This window comes from Herpailurus yagouaroundi, unplaced genomic scaffold (genome assembly GCF_014898765.1).
Source record: "Herpailurus yagouaroundi ecotype Mexico unplaced genomic scaffold, PumYag 182, whole genome shotgun sequence".
NCBI classification, from domain to species: Eukaryota; Metazoa; Chordata; class Mammalia; order Carnivora; family Felidae; genus Herpailurus; species Herpailurus yagouaroundi.
Window position 1 is genome coordinate 19,805,258 of NW_024412413.1, and position 15,220 is coordinate 19,820,477.

General features: G+C 42.1%; 1 protein-coding gene and 1 long non-coding RNA gene across 7 annotated transcripts in view; one reads left to right on the forward strand and one right to left on the reverse strand.

Moving 5' to 3' along the window:
• DRAM1 (DNA damage regulated autophagy modulator 1) overlaps positions 1-2,581 on the reverse strand; it is a 71,199-nt gene extending 68,618 nt beyond the window's left edge. For all 6 annotated transcript variants that reach the window (XR_005795349.1, XR_005795348.1, XR_005795351.1 and 3 more), the window contains exon 1: positions 1,817-2,581. Coding sequence is in view for 2 of the 6 variants with exons in the window: in XM_040491078.1 (XP_040347012.1) it covers positions 1,817-1,947 (131 nt within the window). In the remaining 4 variants the exon portion in view is untranslated. The remainder of the gene's footprint in view (positions 1-1,816) is intronic.
• Positions 2,560-10,634, forward strand: LOC121040533 (uncharacterized). Its single transcript, XR_005795352.1, has 3 exons — positions 2,560-2,646; positions 9,046-9,158; positions 10,222-10,634. It is a non-coding gene; the product is annotated as an uncharacterized LOC121040533 (long non-coding RNA).
• Positions 10,635-15,220: the final 4,586 nt, after the last annotated feature.

Sequence of the window (15,220 nt, forward strand, 5' to 3'; positions counted from 1 at the left end):
TTTCCTTGTTGAATTAAACACCTGCTCTTTGGACTGTCTGTGATTTGAGCATCTCACAAGTGGTTCGCCTTGTCAGCTCATTTCCCCATTTCTTTTTTTTTTTTAATTTTTTTTTAATGTTTATTTATTTTGAGACACAGAGAGACAGAACATGAAGGGGGGAGGGGCAGAGAGAGAGGGAGACACAGAATCGGAAACAGGCTCCAGGCTCCGAGCCATCAGCCCAGAGCCTGATGCGGGGCTCGAACTCACGGACCGCGAGATCGTGACCTGGCTGAAGTCGGACGCTTAACCGACTGAGCCACCCAGGCGCCCCATCATTTCCCCATTTCTGAACGTCTTCCATTTCAAGTTCACCTTGGGGTGCTATGAATCACAACTACATCGGACATCTCCACAAAGACTCAAGCTCTGCCTCTCACCCCTTCACCAATAAGTACCAAATATTATCTGTTCCTGACATTTATATCCAGGACAAACACAGCTACTATTTTCTCAATAAAAAGCATTGTAGGGAGAGAAACTCTTCCCTTTTACAGGAGTCCAAGAGGATCTATCCCACTTCAGAATCAAGAGAAACCAGACAATGCCATGTGGGACTGAGATGAGCCATGAGAAACCCAGTCCAGGTTTCCGCAGGGTGCAAGGCCTGATGGGAAAGTCTCCTTGATGCATGGAACACTTCTTAAGTGGGCAAAACCACTGTTAACTGCAGATTTGCTTTTCTGCACTATTCTCCACATTGCGTTCTTCTTTGCTTCAAACTCTAGTCTCCTCTTGCCTCACCTTCTTTGTTTCCCCTTCCTGGCCCACAAACATAACAGAATGTTGCTCACCACGCAGCATGGCTGCAGGAGGGAGAGGCCCTACAATCTCTATAACCATCAAGTGGTAACAAACCTTGGTTGTCACCAACTTTACTATTCCCTCACCAACCAATGCAGGTTACACCACTTGGATAAAGATGGATCCTTCTAATGTTTAAGGAATGCCCATTGCCATGGTCTAGGCACAGAGCTGGGAGGCATTTGAAAAGGATCAAGATCTCCCGGGCACCAACGAAGTGACCCTCAAGAAAGGTAGAGGCCAAAACTCACCAAAAAAACCCCCAAAAACCAAAAAACAAACAACAACAAAAATGGTACAATGGCAACACAAAAGATGTCATAAGCTGCTGATAATTTGAGGGCTCTGACTTTGGGGGTGCAGTATCCAAAGGGATCTTAGGCAGCTCCATCGAGAAATGCTTAAGCCTGACTCCCAAATCCTTGGAAGTGGCAAAGTGTTGCTTTGGGCATGGGACGGACTTGGGCGTGAATTCCACTTCCTTCATTTCTAACTGTGACATCAGTGTCATATTGATGATATTTCAACATCTGCTTAAACTTGGTTTCCTTGTATGAAAAACAGTCGGACATCCATCACGAGGATGCTGGGAAGGAAGTATGTGAGCTGTTTTAGCACACACCTGGATCTGCCTCTTGCACACTCAATAAATGGCATCCATCAGGACCCATTCTTCCTTCAATACCGCCCAAGAAGCATCTTCCAGGGATTCTGTCCCACAGTCCGTCGGAAGTTCTACCGTCTGTCCTGGGCCCCTCCCGACGCCACTGGGTTCAGTGTTCAGGGTAAAGTCAGAACCGCCGGGCTCTGCACCCGCGGGCTCCCTACCGGTCCCGGCCGCCAGGAGCGCGCTCCCCCGCGTCGTCGGACCTGGGGCTGTCCGCGGGACGGCTGGGTCGGGACCCTTTCCGCCGCAGCGACAACGCCGCCCTCTCTGCCCGGCCCCGGGCCCCCGCCGCCCAGCCCTCACCTGATGTAGGGTAGGAAGGGGTTGACGTGCCCCGAGAGCACCGCGACCACGTAGGAGATGATGAAGGCGGCGGACGACCAGGTCACCAGAAGAAAGGGCACGAAGGCCATTCCCCTCAGGAAGCACAGCATAGCGCCGCCGCCGGGAGGGCGCTGCGCCCAGAGGGGCGCGGCGCGGGGCGCGGGGCGCGGGAGTCGCGCACGTGCTGGCCCGCAGGCGGCTGCCGGACGGGAGGCTCCGCGACGGCGGGGCAGGCCCGGCCTCGGACGGAGGAAGGCGCGGAGAGCCCAGCGAGGCGGCGGGCGGCGAGGCGGCCGGCCGGGGGTGGGTGGGGCGCGGGCGGCCTGGGCTTGTTGCGAAACCGGTGAAGTCACAAAACGGCGGCCCCCGAGGGCTTGGAGGCGCGCGGCGACCTCCTCGCGGCGCCGGACTCCTTTCGCTTTTGGTTCGGACTCGGCGGGGGTCGGCGCGGGAGGGCGGGGATGCCCGGGGCCGTCCCAGCCGGCCCGGCCTCCGCAGCTCTTGAGCAACTCGGGAGAAACGATCAGGTCCTCCCGGGCCCTCCTTCTTCCCTCGGGGTTTCCGGGATGCTGGGCCTCGAACCCCAGGGGCTTCCCCTCCTTAGTACGGCCACCTGCTCGTCGCGGAGGGGAGAGCGTGGCCCCCGCGAGGCGACACCCACCCCATCCCGCGGCTGCTGCTGCTGCTGCCTGCAGGGGTCGGGTCAGAAGTACGGTGACGTTCGCCAACTCACGGGGCACGGACGTGACACCCACCTGGATGCTGCCCACAAGGAAACCTAGAGCGTGGAGGGGCCCGTGGGAGTCCAGGTCGGACTGACTTCAAGCGGGGCCCGAAGCGGCTCCTTGTGCGTCACAGTTCTGCTTTCCCCTAGAGCAGACCTGGAGTATTTCCTAGAAGTTAGATTTCCCTTTCCCCGCTGACGGATCAGGGTTAGCCCACGCTGGGAGCCATGACCTAAGATGAGTAATGGGGACCTCATACATTTCAAACACTGCGAAAAGAATTTGTGTCCTGTAGGCACTTGTGAGCCCTGGTGATTTTGAGGGATAGTTTATAGATTCTGAGCCCGGGGTCTGTGTCGGAGGTCATGGGGTCTCATGGGGACCAAACGTGGGTTCATTTCAGTCATATAAACGTTTCTTGGGTGCAAACCCTGCTAGGGGACAGGATGCAAAGATTAAATAGTACCATGGGGCCTAAGAGACTGACATCAAAATTAAATAAAATTACATGGAATATTACATAGAATATTTTTTAAAAAGGAAAAGAAGCACGTGCAGAACTGGCAGGCCAGCGCTCAGAAAGGTATTAGGGAAGTCTTCCTGACAGATGATATTAGAGTTTTCGAAAGTAAAAGATTGCTAACCAGACAAAGAAAGGGGAGAGTAGCATTCCAGGCCAAGGAAGCAATAAGAGAAAATGCGTAGAGTGGTGTTGCTTATATTTCTGGAACTAGAAAAAGCACTCACATAAGTGTAAAGCAGAGAATGGAGAGGTGGGCAAAGAGGCCATCTCACAGGAGCCCTGGTAATTTTTTTTTTTAATTTTTTTTTAACGTTTATTTATTTTTGGGACAGAGAGAGACAGAGCATGAATGGGGGAGGGGCAGAGAGAGAGGGAGACACAGAATCGGAAGCAGGCTCCAGGCTCCGAGCCATCAGCCCAGAGCCCGATGCGGGGCTCGAACTCACGGACCGCGAGATCGTGACCTGAGCTGAAGTCGGACGCTTAACCGACTGAGCCACCCAGGCGCCCCCCTTTTTTTTTTTTTCTTGGTAATTATTTTTATTTCACTTTTTGTTTTCATTTTTGCTTTGTGGTAGTGAGGAAATTACAGGAATATGGACAGCCCTGTATCTCAGATAATTGTGGCTGTGGGAGGAGTGACCACCATGTTGAATAAAACAGAGGCTTTAAATTAAGGCTTTTAAAAATCAGAAGAGCTGTCATCCATGGTAACCCCCCTTACATCCGCACCTTGGTTTCTGCTTTCTGTAAAACCACTCTCTTCCCTGGTCTTCCTTCCCTTTCCCTATGATCTCCTTTTCCCCCTACTCTACTACTGATTCATCTAATTTTTTTAATGTATATTTATTTTTTAATGTATATTTATTTATTTTGAGAGAGAGAGAGAGCACGAGCAGAGAAGGGACAGGGAAAGAGAGAATCCCAAGCAGGATCCATGCACCAGCGTAGAGCCCACTGAAGGGCTCGATCCCACAACCATGAGACCAAAATCAAGAGTCAGACACTCAACCTACTGAGCCACCCAGGCGCCCCTGATTCTCTGATTTTAAAATACCCTCCCTGAGGCAGAGAAATTATGACATTAAATATAACTCAACTGATCACCTTATCCTTTCGTTGCTTATGGTTGCTTAAGCAACCCAATTGGCTGGTCATTGTTAATACAAACACAATAAGAATTGTCTGACAATAATAGTAATAGATATTTTGTTTTTTAAAATAAGTACGTATACATGCATATATTTAAAACCGGTATATAACTATAACTGACCATTTATACTTCATATGGGGTCAAGCAGCTCTGAGAAGCACAGTGTTGCTTTCCTTTCTATAAGCCTTCCATACCATACATCATGAAACACCCTCTCCTTGGAATAGCAAAGTTTATGATAGGAATGCAAAAGTCCTGGAAAACAACCTTACTGGTGAAGGAAATCAGAATATTTCACTTCAAAACATGCCTCTTTGACATAATTATTTTGAGCTGAAGGTAATTAAGCAGCAATAAAATCAGGAAAATTTCTCTACACTCCTCCTTTCTGTCTAAAGGCAGGATATAAATTTCCTTTGCTGGAGACAGCTCTAAGCTCAGCCCAGAAGTGCCACCAGAGGAATCTGCAAACTTTGCTCCATTGGTTTCCCCTCATATATTTACCTTCCCACAGTTTCTGCCCGTGAAAGCCTAAAACCCTTTCCCTCTGTCCTGTTATTTCTAAGTTGATTGTTCCCTTGTTAAGATGCTATACAAAGTTCTAGCTGCCACTTTGAGTTACCCATCCCTGAGTTTCTCCCACATATATAGTTGACCCTTGAATAACATAGGTTTGAACTACACAGGTCCACTCACATGCTGATTTTTCTTTTGAAGAATAGAGCGCGGTGCATTCTTGTAATTTTCTTGACATTTTCTTTTCTCCAGCTCACTGTATTGTAAGAGTAGAGTATATTATATCTACACACAGAAAATATGTGTTAATAGACTGTGTATGTTATCAGTAAGGCTTCCAGTTAACAGTAGACTATTAGTAGTTAAGTTTTTGGAGAGTCAAAAGTTATACATGGATTTTCGATTGCATGGGGGTTGGTGCCCCAAACCCCACATTGTTCAAAGGTCAACTGTATATGAGATATACATATTAATAAAATTTGGTCTTTCTCTTATTAATCTGTCTTTTATTAAAGAGACCTAGCCAAGAACCTAAAAGAGGAGAAAAAAAATAATTTCCCTTCTCTACACTGTTAGGATTTTTTTTTAATTTTTTTAATGTTTTATTTATTTCTGAGACAGAGATAGAGTATGAGTGGGGGAGGGGCAGAGAGCGAGGGAGACACAGAATCTGAAGCAGGCTCCAGGCTCTGAGCTGTCAGCACAAGAGCCCCATATGGGGATTGAACCCATGAGCTGTGAGATCATGACCTGAGCAGAAGTCAGATGCTCAGCTGACTGAGCCACCCAGGCGCCCTCTTTAGGATTTTTAATGAAAGTTGTGCTTCTCGCCTTGAATTAATTCCTGACTTTCTCTCTGTCAAAGCCACACTGACTCAAAGTAAGGATCTGGTTAGACTGACCTTTTGAAGATGAAGACATTCTTCCTTGGTGACCACAATTTGTTGAAAGTATGCTTCCTGATCTAAATAATTTTCACATGAGAACTTAGGTATCATCTCCCTTTTATGGCTGAGGAAATAAGGCTCAAATTCATGGAGCTAGTTAATGGAGATGCAGAATTTGAATCCAGATCTATGTGGCTCAAAAACTTGTAACCCTATCCATTGTGAGGAACTGTCTCACTCTTCAAATTCCAAAGCTCTAAAATTTTAGAAACTCCTTATGATATATGCAGTTATCTTTTATTATTATGTAATTATTTATGAATACATTGGATTTGAAAAAAATTTCAAAATATTACACAATATTATTTAACAGTAAAAATAAGAAGCATCTATAGAGAAGCATCTACAATTCTCTGCCAACAAGTCAACTTTCCCAATTTCCTAATTATCATTTGGTTCTTACTCATAGGAATATTCAAAATCAAGTTGTAATTACAAATTTGTAGCTTTATTATCTTTATGTATTAAATATCTACTCCATGTTATTATAGTTTTGGGGTTACTGGTTTTCATTACTCTATATTTGTCCATTGAATTAATGCACTATACTTCGCTGCCCCCAATACTAAGCATGTGTATTAATCCAAGTACTTCCCTATTTTAAATAACATTCTACAAGCATCTCAGTTGTTTCGGTATTTCTTTTTTCCTTTAGGCAAATTTCCATGAGTGGGATTGCTGTGCCAAAGGGCAAGATGAACATTTTAAAATCTGTAAACATCCTAAATTATTTGAAAGTATTGTATCAATTTCATTGCTTCTAATAACCTGTGTGTAACAGTTTCATTATATATTACCTGTCTATATTTTTAATGTTATATAATACCTATGAAATACTACTTGAGACTTTAGCATACTTCCTTTTAAAGTTTTGATCCCTTATTTACTGTTGTGATAGAGACCACTAGCTACCCAGTGCAGCATCCGTTTTTCCTTTCTCCTTAGTAATAAATCCCCAACTTAGAATGGACACATTTTGCCCCCACACAAAAGGATTACATTTCCCAGCTTCCCTTGCAGCTAAGGGTGGCCGTGTGACTTGGTTCTGTCCACTTATTAACATATAAGTGTTATATGATAGAAGAAGGCTGCTCAAGGGAAACTGACTTGCAACATAATGGGATGGCTAGATTCCAGCAGCCATCTTGGACTATGCAGTCATTGACCTTGAGGAAAGAAGCTGTAAGTGAAAACAGTGGAGCAAAAAGATGGGTGTCATCGTCCCTGTTGACATTATGGAGCTGCTGAGGCAGCCCTGATTTTTGTCTAGCTCTAGGCTTCTCTTATATGACAGAGAAATAAACTTCCATTTTACTTAAAACACTATTATTTAGGGAATTTTCTCTTACGTGTAGCCACAACTAATACTTCCCATATTGGTTATCACGTCCCCTTTATGGTGTCTCTAAATCTTAGGTCCCCAGTTGTCTGATAGGCCATATTCCTAGAAAACTGAGTATAAATTCATTTTTCTAAATACCACCTTTGTAATACTATAATGTATCCTCTTGTAAATTACCCCATCATATATCCCCTTTGTAAATCTGGATTTGCATATGCTAAATTTGCTTAAGAGGCTTATTTCTTCTACCAAGTAATGATAATTTACAAACTCAAACTGCAGTCTTTTGGTTTCCCTCTTAAAGTGTGCTTTTATATCCCTGGAGTTCCCATTTCCAGGCACCATATTAAGTTATCTTAGTTGAATATTAGATATTGTATTTGAAAAATTATTTTTAGAAATATTTTTAGAAATCATTTTAGGTCTTAAATGATACTGGCTTTCTCCAGTGAGTATTCTGTTTACTTCTTACTTGCACCAGGGACACTTGCTATTCAGCATCATCTGAATATCATTTTAGGGCTTGAGGTTTTCTATCCACCCAGATAGCTTGAAGCGAGACTTGTGGTATATATGAGGGCTGGTTGTTTCTTCTTCACCATTCCTTCAGCTCCATAGCCCTGGCCTCCAAGACTTATTACCCTGACCATAACCTATAAGGTAGTTGAAAGCCCTGCTCAGTGGCCTCTCCTGATAACAGATGTCCCTAAGCAAACACAGCCCCAGAACTGGGCTCACTTCTCTGGATTTCTATTCTTTTGGGGGATGTTGGCCCCAAAACTCCTCATAATTTGGTTAAATCTTTGATACTTCTAGGAAGATGTTTTTATATTTTCCCAGATTTTTCATTTGTCTGAATTTCCTAGTCCATCATTATTAGAAGAAGAAGCTGGGGTACCGCATTAGGGCCATTTATTTTACTAGAAATATAGCATATTTTTTGCAAAAGCAACAAAAAAAATTACAGTTCAGCAACTTGGTCACTTGTCATTACTCAGCTCTTTAATACCAGATAAAAGAGTATAAAAATTAGCACTGTAAATCCCATTTCCCTCACCATGTCTTTATTTATTGTATATATTTTTACCTACAGGCAGTAAAAACTTGAATTATTTCTCCATTCTAAAATTCACAGTATCCTCTCTTCTTGAATGTGGACTGAACTTAGTGATGTGCCTTTGAAGCCTACAGTATGGAAGAGAAATAAAGTATCTCTACCAGAGGAGAAATCTGGCAGATACCACATTAACCAGATGACCCAAGTTAACCTGATAATAAATCAGTAATAGATTGATACTCTATATATTATTATATACATATAATAATACAATGTGATGAGAGTTGATAATAAATCAGTAATAAATTAATACTCTCTATATTATTATACACATACAATAATACGATGTGATAAGAAGAAGGTACATCACCTCTGTGGTATTTTCCCCCAAACCCATACCCACACCATGGTTTAATCATAAGAAAACAAACTGAAGGCCATTCTATAAAATACCTGATTAGTACCTTCTAAGTGTCAAAGTTATGAAAAACAATAAAAGACTGAAAAACTGTCCCATATTAGGACAAAGGAGACATGATGACTAAATGCAATATGGTATCCCAAATTAGATCCTGGAACAGAAAACTTAGTGGAACCTTAGTGGAAAAACTGGAGACATCTGGCCAAAGCCTGTAGCATAGCTGATGGTAACATGAGATGTTACTATTAGGAGCACATGGGTCATGTATCATCTCAATTTCTTTGCCACCTCTGCAACTTTTCTATAAATGTAAAATTATTCCAAAATAAGTTTAAAAGTTACATTTATTTACTTCTAGATCAATGTTAAGATCTCATATTTAAAACCTCACACTTCATTAGTCACCTTATGACGATCATATTGCTTTTCTAAATTATATTGTAAAACCAGAAAGCATATATTGTGGCAGAAATGATTAGATGTTCACCTAGAAAGAAGGTTCCTGCTCCTTTTTCATTGTGTAGCTCTTGCTGGGAAGGAATTTTCTCAGACATGGACTTCATTTCCTCCTGGTGGGATCATACTAGTTCTTGCCAATGGAAGATGTGAGTCATTCTCCAGTACAGGGGGTGAAAAAGTGAGTATGCCTTTTTTACTTTCTCTCCTCCCCCATCAACTGGCTAGATGTCAGTGCCCATGATGACCTTAGAAGCCACATGTTATGGATTGAGACTGTCAACCTAGGTCCCTGAACAACTTTGTGAAGCAATGCACTCCACCGAAACCCCCACACGCCACCATTAAGAAGCACTCCTCCGGGCCTTTTCATAAATGAGAAACTGAAGCTTTTAAGATTTCTGGGTCTTTCTACTATAGAAGCTCACATTATCTTAACTAGGATGTACATCTACTTCACTTGAGTCTCCCACCTTCCCGAACTCATCTGAACTAGGTTGACATTACATGGTATTTCCAGATTCACAGAGTCAGGTAGAGGTTAACAAACATTGCTATGAACAATAAACACAGGAGAACTAAAGTGAATAAGAAGTACTGCAATTCAATACATTTTGAATTAAAATAGCATGTTTTTCAATGCATGGCAGTGGCACAGGGATCTTTCCACCCAAGTGGCATGTCACCATCATTCTTCCAAGAGCCCTTGGAAAAAGTCCAATAGATTTATCGGAGTGAATGTGTGTTACCATTGCTTGGAAAAAAAGGGCACACATACCAACATGTACCATCTCTTTTAAAAGCACTATATATAAGTTGTCTCCTTTTTATGATCAGGAAGAAACTTAAAAAATGCTCTTGGGGTTAGGGGTTAGGTGGAATCCCTTCCCTGTATTCCTGCTTCTGGCACAGGGATATTGTCACCATGGGGATGTCATGACTCAGTCTTGGTCGCTGTGTGAATGGCCCACTCTGTGTGTGTGTGTGTGTGTGTGTGTGTGTGTGTGTGTGTGTGTGTCTTTATTATGGCAGGGACCCCTGAGTTGTGAATGCATTCTGGGCCCTGTTCCCAAGTACAGAAAGCAGTCACCCGTCTGTATACAAAGGCAGGAAATTTCAACATGTTCTCAACACATTTTGAATAGGACAGAAATTACAAAGTGAGCCAGATTTTTCTAGTGCCTAAACTATACTCACTTGTGCATAATGAATCCTTAAAGACAAATTGTTCATTTTCTTTTTAGATTGTTCATCTGGAAAACTTCCTTCAGGATATTCTCCAAAACTGTAAACTCCATAAGGACAGGACTTTCTGCATTTTTCACTGCTATATTCACAGGCTTGGAACAGCGCTTGACATGGGTAGTTTAATGACTATTTGATGAATGGATTCACCATAGCAGTGACCTGCTTCAGGATGTCTCCCCTAATACTCCCAAGGTCTGACCTCTGTGCCACTCCTATGCATTCAAAAACATTCTGGGCTACTTCTATTATATATTCTATTATATATTCGACTAAATGTCCACGATGTTAACTTGTCAGTCTACCCACTAGACTCTAAACTCTTTGTGAGCAGGAAATGAATCTCCTTTATTTGTATCTCCAGTGCCAAGCACTGACACAAAATAAATGATTAATAAATGGCTTTTTGTGACAAAGTCTATGGATACATGCTTGATACCAGCTTAATTGTACCAGCTTAACAGCTTTATACAATTGTATATACAACTATATATACCATCAACATATTCACATCTCTTAAGAGGTGCTATTAATCCCATATCACTGAGTACAGAAATCAAAGCTGCGGCAAAGGTTTAGAAATTTCAGTTACTCGGAGAGAAACCAGAGCCTTTCGTGTGAGTGATACCAGTTAGTGAAGATAACTGATCATTACAAGTTACTACATGTTTGGGCAATGATACCAGATACTTCTTCAGTTTCAGAATATTTTCTGGTAGGTGTTTTTATGCTACCAGAGATAAAGAAGAAAGAACACGTGGGAGAAATTTGGGAATTTCCATTTTGACAATGAGGGTGAGAATTTCTTGTAAATGTTAAGAGGTTTTTTTTTTCTCCCTTCCCCTTGATACTTTCTAAATTAACTTGCAAATATAGGAACTCATATGACCTGACTTTCTCAGTTTAACTAATCTAAATCTCTATTTATGGCAACAGTCCTACATCGGGTTTTATTATGAGGTGCAGTTCATGCTTTAGTTACCACTATCTATGGAAAAACTGAGGTATGATACTCATGTTTACTATGATGTCATGAATAAATTTCTCTACACAGTAAAAATATTACAGAAGAGTGGGGAAGGCTTTGTCAGTTTGATAGCCTGACATGAATTACACAAGACTTGGACATGGCCGGGATAATGATGGAAAAATCAGGACACCAGGCAATTATTTGCCTCCCCCATCCAAAAAAGAAAGTAGTAAGAGGTTAGAGTGGGAGAGAGCCAAAGCATAAGAGACTCTTAAAAACTGAGAACAAGCTGAGGGTTGATGGGGGGGGGGGGTGGGAGGGAGGGGAATGTGGGTAATGGGTATTGAGGAGTGCACCTTTTGGGATCAGCACTGGGTGTTGTATGGAAACCAATTTGACAATAAATGTCATATATTGAAAAAAAAATAAAAAAAGAAAGTTTTTTTGAAGGAGGCATTTCTTTTATAATTATTTTACTTAATTAATAATCAATATCTTATTGAAGAACCCACCATCTAGGATTTGTGCTTAATTCATCCAATAAACATTGATTGAGGAGATACAATTTGTCAGATGTTGTGCTTTGTGATTAAGAATAAAGAGAACACTCAGTGCCTGAAGTCAGAGTCACAGAGTTCAAATGAACTTAGTTTGCTTGGGGGATGAAAAGAGGTCTACGGTGACTGGAACACATGAAAATAAGGCTGGGAAGATTGTGGTGATGACATTGTGAAAGGTCTTCCGTTAATATGCTAAGATGTTTGAACACAACCTGGGAGAAACCTGTGAGGAGAAGGTGAGTATAAGATGTCATTATCAGATTTGTTGTCTCTGGTGAAAACTTCAGCAGGCTCTGGGTGCATGGACTAGAGATATCACTGGGGATTAATGACAGGTGGGGCTTTCTAAGAAATTCAAAAAAGTAATGTAAGGCAGTGGATTGTGGATGGAGAAAAAGGATTTGGTGAACAATTGGATGAATGGAATAAGAAGAACTGAAGAGGAGATGGGGTAGGTTTCCTCCTGCAGAGGCTCAGGGCATATTAACCCTTAACTAAGCCAGGGAACACAAGAAATATGGAGGATTACGAGTTCGGTTTTAGATATACAACAGTTTAATGAATAAGATGCTTGTAGGATACCTAGGTGAAGACAACTGATAGCTAGTTGGAGATTGACTTGGGAGGCATCAGTGGACAGGAGGTGGTACACCACTAAAATATGTGAGATCATCAAGGGAGTATATGCTGTAGTGAAATCCAGCATGAGAAGAGGAAAGATTGGTTTGGGAAGATATGAAGTCATTGACAATCTTTATTAAAAAATATTTCAGTACAGTGGCACAAATAAAAGTTGGATTGCATTGGACTGAGGAGTAAAGGCAGTAGGTTCAGAATTCTATTCTAAGATGATAGGTACAGATAGATACATAACGGGGAAACACTCATATTTATGGGTTAGGATGGAATCGTATCCAAGGGAGAGAGAACTTGAAGATTTCCTAGTTCAGGAAGTAAGTGATGAAACAAGGTCATGGAAGAGGAGAGAGAACAGGAAAAGGGAAGGTCAACAAGACCTCTTGCTCAACTATAGACCCCAATAGTTAAAACCAGAAGTAGACAAGACTGCTGCTGACTCATGCTCTAACTTAAACCCATTGTGCTTTTTTAAAATTTTTATTATTTAAAAAAAATTTGTTTAATGTTTATTTCTTTTTGAGAGAGAAGGCACAAGCAGGGGAGGGGAAGAGAGAGACGGAGACACAGAATCCAGAGCAGGTTCCAGGCTCTGAGATGTCAGCACAGAGCCCGATGCAGGGCTTGAACTCACGAACTGCAAGATCATGACCTGAGCCGAAATCAGATGCCCAACCGACTGACCCACCCAGGCCACCCAAGCATTGTGTTTATTTCTTAATGCCTTTCCTTGAGACACTGATGAAGACATTTTGCAATGACCAGAACATTCCAAACACCAGAACAGAAAAGCCCTGATAGCACTGGAGTGCCTAGAAGAGCACATCCCACATGTCCCCTTCCCTGCCTATTGTGAGAAGTAAAGGAGATGAATCATTTTCAGAAATACCAAATAAAAGCTTTGTTGTCTAATTAACAATAGGTTTACAACCTACTGGAAATATGTAAGAACCCTCCCCCGCCCCGACACACAATGGAGTCCCAAAACCTTAGACACTTCACTTCCCGATTATTCTTCCTGTCTCTGTTTCGCAGGCCTTTTTTTGCAAGCTTTGCAATGAGCTTGAGCTAAAGAACAAAGGGAGAAGGGACTGAAAGTCTTTGTGTCACCTCAGGGAACGTACATTTGTTCCAATCAGACTACTTTTTACCTTATGTGGGCATAGGCGATATCCGGATAAGGCTGTAACCTCTGTAGTACTCAGCCAATGAGGAACCAGGGAAGGGGCTTCCATGCTAGGAGATAAATTGTCTGCTGTAACTGCCCCGAGTATGCTTGTCCATCAGACACCTGCTTTTGCAAGAATGTTGCTTAAAGCCTCACTTCACTGTGCTCTGAGTCTTTGCATCCCTCCTTTGATTGGGTTGATGGGCTTATTTCTAACACCTGTATTTATGGGCTCAACTCATACCAACCCCCTACCCATGATCACTCACTCACTGCCTGCTATCTTGAACTTTGGTTCCCGCCAAATCCAGTTTTCTGTGTTTTTCCTCAACTCCATCATTGTTATTTGTCATTATCACCATTATCATCCTAATATTGAGCTCTAATGTTTATGGTTAAAATTTTAAATATTATACCTCAGCTGTATAAAATTGTATAGCTTCTTCATTTTCTATAGTTAATTTAAAAAAAGGTGGGCAGGGGTGAGGTGGGAGAACACTCAAATTTTCTAGTTAAAGGATGATGTAACTGGTTTAATATTGTAGAAATACCTCCCCCAAATAGTTCTTTTCTCTGTAATCTGTTTCCTTCTCTTACAAACATTCTTAACTTCAAGGCTTGGACTGTTTTCTTTCTTTCTTTCTTTCTTTCTTTCTTTCTTTCTTTCTTTCTTTCTTCATAAATTTATTTATTTTGAGAGAGACAGAGAGAGTGCGAGTGGGAGTGTTGCATCCACACGACTCCTAAAACAGAATGCTACAGGCACCAGTGACAGTCACAAAAAAGTTTATTGCAATGAGAGGCAAGGCCAACCGATCGGGACGGACACTCTTGACCAGAATGCGGTCATGAACAGCTGGGTACAGAGTTCTTATAGCCGACCACATCGTCTTATCATCACCTGGGAACAAAACAAAGAAATAGTTCCCAGATGGGGGTGGAAACAGTTCAGACATGCCCTTGCCCCAATCCAATCAAACACTAATCCAGTTGATTTTCCTTGAACTTTTGTTCCCTAGATTGATAGGACAAGGCTGTTATCTCTTAATCTACAGTGTTAAAACAAAGCTGTTATTTCTTAAGGCTACAGGTTAGCCCAACACTACAATTTAACACTTACAGGGGTGGGGTAGAGAAAGAGGGAGAATTTCAGGTAGGCTCCAGGCTGTCAGTGCAGAGCCATGCAAGGCTCCAACTTACAAAACTGTGAGATCATGACCTGAGCAGAATCAAGAGTCAAACATTTAACCAACTGAGCCATCCAGGTGCCTCAAGCCTTGGACTGTTTTATTGGCTCAGAGAAAGGGAAAGCAACTAGCTTTAGATTAAGGAATATAAGAGAGGAAAAAATAGTTTTTCCTCTACCTATTTTAGGTTCTCTGGCTGGGGCCTTGAACATGAGACTAACAAAAGACGGATTAATAAGAGAAAAGCAAACAAGTTTATTAATATGTGCATTGAACAGACATATGGGGATACTCACAGATAAACAAATCAAAGTGGTACTTGGAATTTTGGATTATATGCCATTTTAGGCTAAACAAAATTCCAAGTGGTACTTGGAATTTTGGATTATATGCCATTTTGGGCCTTTTGGATTAGAGGAGGTAAGGAAAATGCAAGTATTAGAAGGTGACCTGGTAAAGTATGGTTAGGGAAGATTG